This window comes from Excalfactoria chinensis, chromosome 4, assembly GCF_039878825.1.
Source record: "Excalfactoria chinensis isolate bCotChi1 chromosome 4, bCotChi1.hap2, whole genome shotgun sequence".
In the NCBI taxonomy this organism is placed as follows: domain Eukaryota; kingdom Metazoa; phylum Chordata; class Aves; order Galliformes; family Phasianidae; genus Excalfactoria; species Excalfactoria chinensis.
Genome location: NC_092828.1, coordinates 74,251,413 through 74,265,892, shown reverse-complemented (window position 1 = coordinate 74,265,892; position 14,480 = coordinate 74,251,413). Strand labels below are relative to the sequence as shown.

The following is a 14,480-nucleotide window of genomic DNA, read 5'->3' as shown; positions in this document are numbered from 1 at the left end:
AAAGAATCTGGGAACAGTCTTAGTTCAAGTGCTTACCAGACTACACTGAATCATTTCTGTGTTCACTTGCTGGATGAGTGGATGCTGGCTGGAAAAATTTGCATCAAAATAAGAATTTTTAGAACAAAGAGTGCAGAAGTGCCCTGGAAGGTAAATGTCTTGTCCTCACCATTATTCTTCCCTGTGAAGCTAATTGCAGGCTAAGCTCACTTGTGGCAGTGCTCTGCACCACTCTGCCTCTTATGTGTCCTCCATTGACTCCATTGCTCTAAAGTAGTTCAGTACCTTGCAAATCAGGATTGCAGCAAAGGCTGAGATAGTACTTACACCTTATGCAACAATGTTTTATTTTCATTTTGTGCCTTTCAGAAAAGATTCTTTTACAGGAAATTTTTGTTTACAGCCCATTTTTGTGGGTTTTTTCCCCCCACAGTGAGCTAGTATTTCAGGTTTTATATTTTAAAATCAATCTAGCAGCATCTTGAGACACAAATGCTTTAATCACGCGTTTTTAATCATGAAGGAAATGCATCCCTAGGCAAAATTGCTGACACTGGTTCTGGTGGAAGCATTTTATCTTCACCAAAACAGACCACAAGTTGATCACGGCTTGGGGAGATGTTCTTGCCCACTAAGAAAAGACAGGGTTTGTGCCATTGTGGAGAAGAGACAGATGGTAACTGAGCATGACTGACTTGTGTAAGTGGTGTGTTTAAAAATAGTGTTGTTTATGGATTAGAAAGAAACACAACCTTTCTAAATTTGGCAATCCTGACCCTAAAGTCAGTCATGCTGCAGTTGTACAGCAGCCCCAGACTGACCTGCTGCTGGATTGCTCTTACCATGTGGTCTGCAGTTGGAGGGACATGCAGGGAGAAGTTTGGAGCTACCAAGTAGGGAAAGTTCAGAAGCAAAAGGCACCAAGCAAGCTGTGTGTGTAAGCACTGCCAAGGTAGTAAAAGCTTTGCTGTGACAGGAATGGTGTATGTTTGGCAGAGGTGGTAGAATAACATGTAATATGTCGTTATCATGGATCCTGCCTCAGAATTCAAACTTTCACTTTTGCTGATAAAAAAACTGACAGTTCAGGAACATCTTGATGAATAGAAAGTGAGAATAAAACATTTTGAGACTGATAGTCTGGTTTATTTTACGCAGGTTGAACCTAAAAGCCGAGGTGAAGGCTGAACCAGACTCTCCACTGTGCCTTGTTCTCTGCAAAGCAGCTGCAAACTGTGGGGCTCCACAATTAGTTCAGCAGTTTGTTGGTTTTAAATACATGATTTCCCTTTCTTTCCTACTGAAGAACAATCCGATGGCTCCTGAATTGCTTTCAAACTTTTCAGCTGAACTCAGGTTAATTAACTTCTCCCTGCTAAGAAATCTGAAAATAGTACAGCAGCCAGACTCTCTTCTTTCCTCAAAAATCTTGTTCCGTAGGTCAGGGTTGAAGTGCTTTGTCAGGACACGGCTCAGAGTTACAGGGAAATTCAATCAGATGTTGCTAATGCTGCACCTGCTTGGTGTCTTCAGCCAGGTGCTTGCACCTCAACATTCATTCCTCAGAGATGTATTTATCCTAATGGAATAATTTCAGCAGCCATTTTGTTCTTCCAGTGTGGAGACCCCTCAAAAACTCCCACAGACACTAGAAACAGCACTGGGATCTATTTTTAAACCCTTTTCTTTGGCAGTAAAGTTTGTTTCAGTGACGGGTCACCAGGGTTTGGAGATGATGCTGAAACCAAGCCATACAGGGGGCTAAGGGGATGTGAAACCATATCGCCCAGTGACCACACTTCCAATTGGAAAAGAGCAGCTGTGTATTACTGTAGCTCCACAGTAAATCAGATTCTATCTCTTGAGTGATTGTGCTAAATACAACAGAACAGGATCCCACCCATACTAAACCTCCAAATGTTCTTAGAACATAAATGAATTATGCTAAGAATAACAAATAATGACAAAAGTCCTTTTTCAACCCATATCTGATTGCAGAAACAACTCAGAAAAACTGAATGAAAAATTTCTACCAGACACAAAATAGTGCGTTACAAACATGAGATAAAAATCTGCCGTCAGATATTGGACCATTGAATGAACTGGGACTTTCTGAAGCTGCCACTCTCACTTTGTTTGCTCTCAACATGCTTACAGGATTTAGGAAAAGCTCTGTGCTGCTTCATACGGCAGGGCTCTGCCCTCCTCATTCTCACTCTCCCTACATGAATGAGCCTGGTGGAGCCCCCTCTGCTCTGACAGGCATAGGGATGGAATTTGGGAAGGAGCAGGAGTTTTGAATTACACTGATTATTGTGCAAAGCGCAGGAAATTAAAACCAATTAATTCCTTGTAAATAGAAATGGAGCCAGACTTTCCTTTGATTTATGCCGGCTTTTTACCTTCTCCCAATGGCTCATTTCCCTGTTTTGTCATGGAATCCCACACAGCTGAGAGTGAAATTCACGGCTACTACACTGTAACACAGTATGAAAGACGAATGTATGCTGATTGCTGATAAAGGAGAAAAGGCCCCACAGAGCATTCTGCTAGCCGTCTTATTGGGAGTCTTATAAAATACTCTATCTGTTCAGAGAGAGGAAGTCAACCAGGTTCAAGATTGTGTAAGCAAAGCAGTGCAAGAGGGGAACTGCCTTACGGTGTGCTCTCAGCGCTGCAGCTGCTCCCAGACAACCCAGGGAAGGGAAGAACAGAGAGAGGAGGGCTAGAGAAACTTTTATTCCCTTTTTCTTTCCGCTGTAATGAAAATCAATGAATATTCTATTGGAGCTGAAAGAGCTTCTTGAAAGGCTAAGAAGATGGAAGAGAATAGCACAACTTCCAGCTCAAAATATTCAAAATGCTAAATAAAAAATGTCCATAGGAGAAATGACAAGAAAAACAAGTGCTTCCGCTGCTCCAAGAAGTTAAGTTGGCAGGAAAAAAGCCTGCACTGAGGAGGTTCAGCAGGAAGGTGACACTGTTGAGCACCCTTATTTCAGCTTGGGAATGAGAACTTGCTCTGAAGTGCCAGAGGTCTCTGGTGCCCCTCCCGCACTGGCAGTACCTACACAAGAAATGCTGTACTCCTGGTGGATGCTGCTGTTGCCACATCCCACTGTTTTCACTGCACCTTAATTCTTCCTGTTTTGAGAATTCCTGTTCACCTCAGACTTTCCCCCTTGTTGATAAGCATCACGTTGATGTGTAGGAACCACAGGATATCAGATATGGCAGTGGATGTGTTACACAGGTCAGCTTGAGCGTGCAGCTAGCACCAAGAAAGGGAGCAATTGAGCCTAATGAAAAACTGCATAAATAAGCTGAAATTTCATTAAAATAAAGGGAAAATCATTTCCATGGCCGTGGCCTGAGGGGTCTTTTCTCTTTTTTGGAATTTTTGTAAAATATTTCTGGAGCCAATCTTTAAAAATCATGAAGGTTATTGGTTATATTCCAGATGACTTGTGAAGAAGATTTTTTAATCGTATCTGAAAGCTCCTCCAGGGCTCTGTATTTCATAGAACATGTAGCGTATTGTGAGGCAGAGCAGTTATTACAACATCCTTGCTGTTTATGCCCAACTAGAGCTTCCAACAGAGCTTTTTGCAAAGGTTTGCAGTGTGAGCCCCTGGCCAAATGCCAGATCCCATGTGGAATTTGTCAGACTGCAGATGCGATGCATCCTTGCTCCTCTTTAACGGATGTCCCCCTCAGAGTGCCATCCTCTGGAGAAAGCATCTTATTAACAGCTCGGTGGTAAAGCAGCAGTCTATCAGATTCATCACAAACAAGTGTTCAGAAGGTAAACCAGAACTAGTATTCCCAAGGTGTCCCACCCCAGTACCGTGCCATGGGACATTTTTAAAGGATTCTTCCCAACTCTCCATTTCAGCTGCTTCTGAATCCTGCCCTAACAGACAGAAGAACAATCGCAGGCCACCGTGGCTATCAGTGCATTTCCCTTCAAGTATTTTGGGTGCACAGAACGTGAAACTAACAGAATAAAATGAGCAAAGAATATTTTGCAGACACAATTTAACTGCAGGTCCCTGGCAGCTAACACGGCAATAGGAATTGTCTGTAGGCCAGATTCTGGCAATCTACTCAGAAACATTTTTTTCTTGTCTTCAAATGGATTCAGTTAGGCAATTCAGGAAAATTGATTTCGTTCTGAAATGAAATGTTACTAAAAATATTGCAAGACGCTGCTTATTCATTTGTGGATAGATTGGAATCTGCATCCAAGTGTTGCTGTGCTAACTGTTAAAGCCTCAAGGACTTGTACGCCATTAGACCAGTTCATCCATCCGCAGATCAAGTAAATATCCATATGAAAGAAGAGAGAATTGGGAAGATTGTTCAGTGGTGAAGAAAGTGTTATTTGTGAGAAATGAGAAGAGGTTTCTTTACTCTAATGCAATTACACTTTCAAGCACCGATAGCACATAGAAGGAGAGGATGTCATGAACACATTTATCTACCTGGATAGCAGAATCTCTTGATTAAACTCTCCTAGTTCATTAACTACTTCTATATATAAACTTTCAATTAATTACTTGAAAATGTAATGCCTCTTTGCACAAGCAAATGCGGATCTCATTAAAGTGGCTCGTTCCATTGGGGCTGCTCACTGAAATCCGATCATCAAGTTGCAAATGGGCACCCAAAGTCATTCTCAATTGCGACTTGATGGCAGACGTTTTCTTTTCCTGCAGATGTGCCGTCAGGGCTGCAGACGGCCCCACAAGTCACAGCCATTGCAGGGAGCACTGCCAAGCTGACCTGCCGGGCTGCCAGGTACATCTACAGCAACCTGGCCTGGTCCTACCCCTCCCTGGGGGCAGCTCATGGCATCTCTCTAACCCGGAGTGCTGACGCCTACTCCATTTCCCTGACCCTGATCATTGCAAACGTCACAGAAGAGCACGGCGGCCTCTACAAGTGCCGTGCCCAGCACCAGCACAACGGCAGCGGCACGCTGGAGCAGCACACACAGCTCCTTATCAGAGGTGGGTGGCACTGTCCTGCTGCTGGGCAGGCAGAAACACTGGGCTCCCTCCAGTGTCCCTCAAAGCACAAGGTGGGCAGCATTTCCTAGGAACAGCCCTAATACACACTGTGGTTTTTCACATTACTGTATGAGATTTGAGTCCTAGCCACGCATGTGATTCATCTAGCCATTACTGGTTTTGTATAAAATGTTCCCCTTGCTCAGAAAGGTGATTTAAGCAGCCTTTATCTCCCTGTCGCCCTGCTGGGTACAGGTTTAGTCCTGACTGAGAAATAAAGACACTCCTACCATGTTAGCAGCAGCGTGACTCTATCTGTTGGAACTGCCCAAGTCTGGAGGGCTTTGGGGGCTGCCAGGATGGTACAGACAGCTCGGGTAACCACAGATGTGTCTGGTCAGGTGTACAAACTAGGGATGTGTACCACTTGTTCTAGGATGCACTTCATTATAATAGTATTTTCTTACATGCACTCAAATCTTCATCTCTTTTATTTCCATGCAAATAATAGTACTGCAGGTCCCAGATCCATGTTTCACTGCTCTGGCTGTAAAGGAGCAGCACCACACAGAAACTCACTGAAATGGGTGAAGTTTCTTCAGCTGCATAATAAAGAAAATGAGAGAGATCAACTCAAAACCTTACAGAACAAGTGCTGCTGAGAAAATGCCTCGTGCTTCTAGTGAAGAAAGGTGAAGAAAAGCCCGAAGCACTGCAATAGAGCAGAACTAAAGTGAATGGCAGCAAGAAAGGACATAGCAAGCAGAGTGCTTCAGAAGTGAGTTAGGCAGTGTTTTCTAAACTGGCTTCTCCACTCACATTAATGAGTGATGAGACACCAAAGCTCTGTGGCCACAGGCACTTGTCACTTGTCACGAATCAGGCTGCGCAGCATTGGCTGCACTCCTGCCTACGAGGCATGAGCACTGCCCCGTCCCACCACGCGGAGCAGAGAAAGGATCCCACGCCGTATGGCAGCATGCTGGTATCTGCCTTGTCCAGAGCCACCTGCCAGCATCACCTGCCATGGGGTACCAAGATCCCTCTGCATTCAGGCAATGCAGTGCTCTCTCCTCTGGCAGATATTTTATTCATTCATTTAGTCAAATTTCCACCTACGCAGACACCTACACATGATGGCTACGAGAAAAACACAGTTAAACTGGGAATACAGCCATGGGAGAACTGCAGTCTTAATCACAGCCTTGTGAGAACTACTGGGGTCTGCTGTTTGTCTGGCACATGTCAGAGATGCAGTTTTTCTCAAGCATGCACACACAAACACCTCTCCAAACCAGCCCTCCTCCTATGGAAACCAGCTTTCAAATAGGCTTTTTTTAAATGTATGAACGCCCATCAGCTACTCCTTACTGACAAAAAAAGAAAAAATAGATGTGTTTTTTATGCTAGAGATTTTATTCAGTTACTTTCCCACATCTTGTTTAAGTGAACATAATGTATTCTATTCTGTAAAGTGGAGGTTAACACGCTTTGCAGTAAGCAGATAACCCCTCTCATGGGAGAGATAAAATCCTTAGAATGGATCCACCTTTGCTTCTTCCCTTCTTGTTTTGCACCCGCTCTGCCCTTGCTCTGCCCACTCTCTGTGCTCTGCTTCCTTCAGAAGATGAGAAACATGAGGGGGTTCCAGGTTGAGATGAATCTACCGTTAAGCAACTTGAAAATAAGCCAGATGAGCTCCTCCCATGATCTTTTGGGGGAATTTTGCTACCCGATCTCTGCAGCTGGCCCAAGGGGACAAGGTATAGGAGGTGCCTCCTGGAATCTCACTACGTATTGTTTTTCTTTGTGACTGCAGCAAAGGCAGCCCCATATGTCCTACAGAATCTGACAGATCTGGAGGTTAATATCAGTGGCAAGATCATCCTGGAGTGCAGAGTCAGTGGAACACCAGAGCCACAGGTTACATGGAGCAAGGATGGCTACCCCATCTCAGCAGCATCAGGTGAGCACACTTGCTAAAGCACTGCTCTAAGGCGTGATGATGAAAGGCACTATGGGATTGCCACAAGCAGCGACCTGCCAACGTAGCTGAAAGGGGATACCAGACATGACCTATTGAAACATGAGCACAAATCCAAGTATGTCGGACCCCTGCAGCAGTTTCTGACTTGGACTTCAAGGTCTGAGCTGCCAGCTGGCTGCAACTCACTGCCTGTTCATGCAGCTTTCCTCCTGCATGCAGCAGTGTCTGCAGTGCACGGAACTATAACTCCCTACTTGCTGGGAGGCTCTGAGAACACAGGCCTGAACTGCCACACATCCCTGGTGCTGGTCACAGTGCACTGCCGTGAACTGTAGCAATTATACCCAATGGTCAGGCCAAGGCTTGATATGGTATGGCTCATCTGTTCTTCATCTCTCACAACCCAGAAAGGAGAATGGTGCAGCAGCTGTTGTTAGCACGGGGCAGGGCTCCTTCACCTGCACCTGGAACTCCTCATCTCTCTGTCCTGAGATGTCCTCCAAGTTAGTCAAGCCATGTCAGTAGCTAGTCCTGTAACTTTAATTTTGCATCTAGGTAGGAAATCTAGGATCATACATAATTCAGATCAGAGTGTTCTGAGCAGAAACTCTTTATAGCTACTGAAATTTTATAAATAATTCTAGAGGGACAAGCATGTAACATCCAACCAATGGAAACATAAATAAAATATTTGGAAAAAACACCTCAGGGTAAATATTTCAGCAGGGCACATGGTAAATTATGCGGTACCCTTGTTAACAATGACAAGATTCATAGGCAGAACACCCTGCAGTGCAAAATGCCCTTCCCTACTGGATTCAGAGCTCAACATGCTTCCCTGTTTCTGCCCCAAACACCTCCCTAGTGAAACAGATAAAATCTTAGTTTCATACCACAAAATCAGGAAAATTAAATGTGGAGAAGCGTCACGTAGGTCTTCCCTAGGTCATGTCTCTCTTGGCAACCCATCACTAGCTCCTGGCCTTCCGTGAAGCCAGGATTTTTCTAGGGAAGCAATACAACCTGATGACCATGTTCACGTGATAGAACTCCCAACACTTCCCACAGCCTCTGAGATGCTGCCTTTCTCCAGTAGTTTCGTTGAGTTCCTTTTCTTTCAGTGTATAATGTTGCACTCAGAAAAATTACCTTTTCATCACCTCACTAAATTCCATAAAAGTTTTATGAGACTCTGTCTACTTGTAGTAAACTAACAGCTGCATTCAGTGTAGGATAAGTGATGCCCAAGCAGTCTAAACTGGTGTCAGGTCATTGCCAAACCACAATGAGGAACATGGCTTTAAAATGACTCCTAGCAGCATCATAGGCATGGATGGAAGCTCATCTTCAGTGCTCTGCCTCCTAAAAGCATTTGGAGGAAGATCGATTATTGTAATAAAATTCACCCAGATCCCTCACTGCAGGAATTTCCATGGAAAATAATACCCTGGTCATTGAGAGAGTGAAGAAGGATGATGAAGGGCTCTATGAATGCAAAGCAACCAATGACATGGGCCAAGACAGTACATCAGCCTTCATTAAAATACAAGGTGAGGTCTAAACTAAGGTAAAACACATATATTTTGCTGGACTAATGAGAACTACTGATCAATCATGGGCTTTGGCTATATATAAAATCTGGTTGTACGTTTAACCTGCAGGTTCTGAGGAGAAATCCAACATTGAAGTTATCATTTTGGTCTGCACTGGTCTCGCAGCTACCCTCTTCTGGCTCCTTCTGACCCTTTTCATTCGGAAACTGAGAAAAGTAAGAGAGCTTCCATACAGCACAAAGGCGCTGAGACCCCTTTTATGCATAGCATCAGCATTTAGGGCTGAAGTCGAGTCAATGTAAATGATTGGGACAGATAGTAGAAAAACTGTGACAAACGTTCCTATAAAATATAAGTCCAAGATTTCTGATGACAGCCCCCAGCCTTCCCAAAAGATCACTTGTACTTGTAAGATTTCTACCCACTTCCATGGTATCATAAAATCAGGCTACTTCTTTTTTACGTGCCAAACTGCCTTGCAAGATTTGAAAACAAAACATTAAATCCCCTAAAACGAGGGCTTGATTTCAACAGCCGTCCAATAAGATTTCTCTGAAACAGATATTGAAGGGAGCACTGTTCAAAGAAAAATTCTAGCATGTTTACTCTAGAAATGAGCCCAAACCACAGAGCTTATTTAATCTCCATACTCTGGTATTCTTTTACCTCCCTTTGTGACTCAGAAAACCAGAGTTTCAGTAAAGTTTCAAGGAATTTTACTCTGTTTCTCCTACAACAAATCATAAACAGAATAGCAACAGAATAGCAACCACAGATCTCTGCTCTGAAGCTCACCCAAATGCAGCCCTAGTGCTGATACCTGATACTTAAATAAAATTTTCACTCTTACCACAAATACGGTTATTAATTTCATGTTTTTGCTCCTTGTTCCAAATACTGTGGAGAACAGTAAATTTGCTATTATATTTTACTCCCACGTGAATCTGCTCACAGGTTCTACCAAATCACGATTTCTCACTGAGAAGCATTAAGAGTAACTACATTCACCAGATCTCAACTAACTTTAAATTAAAAATTAATTGATTTAATCAAATATTCAATTAAACTTCTGACTAAAGCAGTCGCTACAAAACAGATAGCTGTGCAGATTCAAGTCTGCAAAACAAAATGTTGCTACACTGAAAATGGAGCAGAATGTGCTCTGCAGGCCACCAGCAAGCAAAGCTCATGGAGATCACAGAGAAAAGAACTGATTTCCTTTAATAGATACAGCCAGAGGACAGTGATAGATTTTGTGTCCTCAGAGTGTTTATCAACATTAATCCAAGACTCTGCCCAACGCTGATGAGTGACAGGCATGCATAAACATTTATTTCCCAGATAAGAAGAAAGGAGAGGCAAGAAACTGAAGAGATGCGTTTATGGTTCGGAATAAATTTCAGAGTTAAGACTGCAATACAGGGAACTCCCCTGCTTGTTTTTCATCTTATAAATGACAGCTCTCTCCCATTAGAATTGCAAAGTAAACACTGTGAACAATTTTTTTCCAATTTTTTAGCCTGATGCCACAGATATTAAAACAGGATACCTGTCAATTATAATGGATCCCGAGGAAATGCCTCTTGATGAGCAGTGTGACCGCCTTCCCTATGACAGCAGTAAATGGGAGTTCCCAAGAGACAGACTGCGGTTGGGTGAGTGGTTTAGAGATTATTATTATAAAGAATGATGGTTTCTAATGCTTTTCAATTTCAGTGGACCTGTTATGCAATCTAAGAATCAGCCTACCATTTAGGGCTGGCATGCTCCCATCCTTTGGTGAGAATTGGCACCAAGTCACAGAATTCATTGTCATCATTAATCAAGGTGAGACAAGGAGTTTGGTAAGAAAAGCAAAGATGTTGTCTCTCAAAACAGTTATCACCTCTTACTGTTCCTTGGAGAAGCGAAACCAAACTCTTACCAGGGAAAGGAAGGTACCTGCAGATACTGTGCCTGTCAAAAGCATGGCTTCCCTCCTATAGAGGACCAGGGAAAGGGGTGAATCTGGAAGGTTACAGTCTTACAGTAGATTTTTATTTTGAAGAAGTCTATTCATCAAATAATCAAGTATTTATCGACCATTCAAACTTGGCTTTGAGCTGTAAAGAACTATCAAGAAAAACAAACGAAATTTAACGGAACTCATCTGAACAGATGATAGAGTGAAGAAATGTAAAAAGCAGACTGTGTTTGCTTAGAGAAACAGCAACATCTGTGTGCAGCAATGACTGCAGGGAATATATGTGCATGCGTGTGTGATTGGTGATTAAACTGGAGAATGCAGAAGAAAAGGGAAAACAGATCAAACGTAACAAAAAAAAGAGAGAGAAGGTGGTGGGACATGGGCTCAAACTGGCCATACCACGATGCCCAGTGGACCCCACTGCGTTACGAGTCAGAGCCCTCGGAGCAGACTAGGTGGTATGGGCCTGAAAATTCTAATGAACATGAAACGATGAAAGATCATCACCTGAAATTCCATTTAATATAGTTTTTACTTCAAATAAAAGTCAATAGCTAAAGGGTCAAAGGGTTCTGGCTGTCTGAGTGCCTTAGCGGGCTATCTCCATGACTGTGATTCATGAGATTAGGGTTCCACAATTCCACATTTAACCAGATTTTCCAGGGCTTGAGGATAACTGTATGTACTGTTATTACCCTTAAGCCATATATATATATGTATTCAGGCTTGCCTTCAGCTGAATCCAGATTTATTTATTCTACTCTGTTCTATCACATTCTGTATTGCATTAAAGTCATATGGATATAAATCATACTGTTTATATCCGTATACTGCAAATATGTGATACAGGCTTCTGTTGACTGTCAGTCTACGTTGTGGCTGGGTGCTGGAGCCTTGTATTTCTTGCACAGCTGAGAATGCATGATTCCCTCTTACTTGATGCAGACTGTTTTAAGCCCCCTTTGGCTCACTCTTGACTCTTGCTTCTCTAGGTAAAACACTGGGTCACGGTGCTTTTGGGAAGGTGGTGGAAGCATCTGCTTTTGGCATTGATAAATCTTCAACCTGCAAAACAGTTGCCGTAAAAATGCTTAAAGGTACATATCCCTCTGAGATACTCAGGAGACTCCTCAGGGAATATGTGGGCAATAAGGTTTCCAGTTCTCAGTTCCAAACAAGTGTCACGTTCATTGTGTTCAGAAGGGAGTGGGTTTGCCATATGGGAGCAATTAGTCCTAACGGAATGGATGTTAACGTGTAGGAAATGACAAGCGTGCTCCATGCTGTGCTGCTGATTGAGTCTGGTATCCCTAGAGGAGGAAAACAGCAGCTTACAGGTCTATGAGGTTAGAAGAGAAACAGATTACAGAATGTAATTACACTAGATAGTCTGGAATTGGATCTAAGCCTTCGATCACAGCCCTTTCAGATGCACAACAGTGCAAGGGGCTGAGAAAAAGCAGTGCCAAGAGAGTAAATTAGAGACAACTTGCTTGCAATTATAGAAATTAAGGAAAGCTTTTACCATTCAGCAATGAGGAGTGGATGAACTTGGAGGCTATTCTTTCATATTACATTTACATATAAAGCCACTGCGGACAGCTTATGAATAAATGCATCAGCCAGCACATTGGCTTCTTGAGCTTCAGATTTCTAGCTGCTCGTGTAGGATTTTTTCAGAGGGGCAGTCAATGCTCATTGGATAGCTTTGCACAGCCCACATTGCTCAGCATTGCTCTGCATGACTGTATTAACTCCTGCAATGCCATGAACTGGGAAATTCTCTTCCATCACAGCATTTGGCTTCTGTTGCTAGCTGCTTCTGATGCTCTGCTACTTCCCATCTCTCTCAAGTGCCAAACTCATCAGTTTATACCTCTCTGGACATCCTCCAAACTCAGTCTCCCTTGTCTGCATTACTTACTAGATCTTCAGATCATCATCTTTTGTTCTCATTTCCTCTGTTCCACGTACATCCCTGATGTATCCTAGAAACTACTGATCTAGCCACACTCCATCCAAAACTTACTGCCCTAGATAGCTCTGGGCTTTCATTCACTTCCATGCTGTGCTTCCCAGCTGATCCTCATGTCAGCTTCACCCTGCCCACACATATTCAGCCCAAACTGACAGTTTTTCCATCTAATTTTACCTTTTTCTCCCTTAGAGGGGTCAGCCAGCTCTAACCTGGTGTTCCCAAACTAACAAGCCCATAATTCATTATATTCCTAAATAAACCAGATTCTCTTGCTTAAATTGATCCATTCAGGGAAAAAAAAAAGAAAAGAAAAAGGCTCTGGAGATGTTTGCATTACTGTCATTGTGATGTATCTGTCATTTCCTTGAAGCTGACTAGTATCTTTTCTGGTTTGAAGGTTACATGTTAATGTACTAGGTTATTTGAAGCATTTCAGGCACTGCTTTGTTTAGCTGTTACCAGGCATGTGTTCTGGCTCATGCTAGTGTAAATCAGGAGAGGTGCCACCCACACACACATCTGTGACACCAGTGACTGAAGAAACCTTGGGCTTGAAGTAACTCCTTCTTTATGACACACAGTTTGGTGAAAATTTGTTTATGGGAATCCTACCAACAGATACCAACAGTTACATTTGTTACAAAAAAAACCAACAATCTGTTATGTAACTCTTTTTTCATTCCTAAATCTCACATGATTTTGCTAAAGCAAAAACAGAGGAAACAGGATGCAGCCCCTTTTTCTTGCAATAAATTTTGACATGACAGTTTTGGAAGGAAGGCAGAGGAAACGGGTCAACATCTGATGACCATTCAGGACTGAGAATGACTTTCTTAACTTTGGCAGCCAAAGAGAATGGAAGTACAGCATAGCTGGCTAACCAGTGCTCATGAAGTCTGGAGATCATGGTTTATACACAGAGTCCCCTCAGCTTGGTTCGAATGTGTATTTCTTGGGCCGATGAGATCTCACAGGACCGAGATTTAGTAATGCTATATGTTCTCCAGTACCTTTTGGAACTCATCTTGCAGATGTGGGGGGTTTTTTCAACACCTGCATTGGAGTGATGTTCAGTACTGCATAGAAATATGTTCATAGGTATTGTAAAGAAGTACTGCTAAGCTGCACATCGCTGCTACCAAAAGAGATGCACATTATTCTGTGTGTTATTGTTGCTTAGAATGATTGTTCCTTTACTAAGCTTGCAAATTTCATCTCTTGCAAAGGTTCTCTGGGATCTGATTTAGGTAGGTTCTCCTACAGGACAGTAACCTCTGTAACCCATTCTAGAGAAAGGAAGGCTCACTCAAAAGATAGTGTTATTCCACTTCATAAAGGTCACCAGGAAACAATGAAGCAGCTGAATTATTATCTATCTGAGAGTCTGAAGGGCAAAGATACTGCAAATAACCTGGGTGGCTTTGTTTCCAAGTATAAACAGGATCTTGCCACGTCCTGTTGAAAATATCCTGTTGTGTAAAGATTATTTTTTCCTGTTTATCTTAAGCAGAATGTGCAACTACTAATGAATGCAAGGCTTTAATGTCTGAACTGAAGATCCTCATCCACATAGGACACCATCTGAATGTAGTCAACCTGCTGGGAGCCTGCACCAAAGCTGGAGGTAAGAAGTGCTCACTAAGTATGAAGCAGAGAAGAAACCCTTCTCAGATACAGTGGCATTTCAATGTATCTGTGGTGCAGCACCCACATGCACACACTGTTAATGGAAGAACAAGGAGTGCTTGTACTGCTGCAGATATGGCTGCATCCCGTGAATGGCTTCTGAAACCTTTCCCCAGCCAAAAGTGTCACTTCTCCATCTTTTTTTTTTTCTTTCTTCTTTATAAGTTCATTTACAAAAGAGAATATGAACTGCGGAGAGATGGGATCCTTCATTGCAGTTCAGTGCCTTAGTCTTCCACATGGGCACCATACATCATTTCAGAGGTGCTTGTCCCCTTCTTCTCCCTCTTCTTTCCCT

The 14,480-nt window shown here is 42.8% G+C and overlaps 1 protein-coding gene across 2 annotated transcripts in view; it reads left to right on the top strand.

Moving 5' to 3' along the window:
- LOC140251720 (vascular endothelial growth factor receptor kdr-like) overlaps positions 1-14,480 on the top strand; it is a 118,130-nt gene that overhangs the window by 76,475 nt on the left and 27,175 nt on the right. The window contains exons 13-19 of one of the 2 annotated variants that reach the window (XM_072335781.1): positions 4,719-5,012; positions 6,832-6,978; positions 8,424-8,549; positions 8,661-8,767; positions 10,072-10,207; positions 11,511-11,615; positions 14,007-14,120. In XM_072335781.1, the coding sequence (XP_072191882.1) occupies positions 4,719-5,012; positions 6,832-6,978; positions 8,424-8,549; positions 8,661-8,767; positions 10,072-10,207; positions 11,511-11,615; positions 14,007-14,120 (1,029 nt within the window). Of the gene's footprint in view, positions 1-4,718; positions 5,013-6,831; positions 6,979-8,423; positions 8,550-8,660; positions 8,768-10,071; positions 10,208-11,510; positions 11,616-14,003; positions 14,121-14,480 lie in introns of both variants that reach the window. The other variant, XM_072335780.1, reaches the window with a different exon arrangement.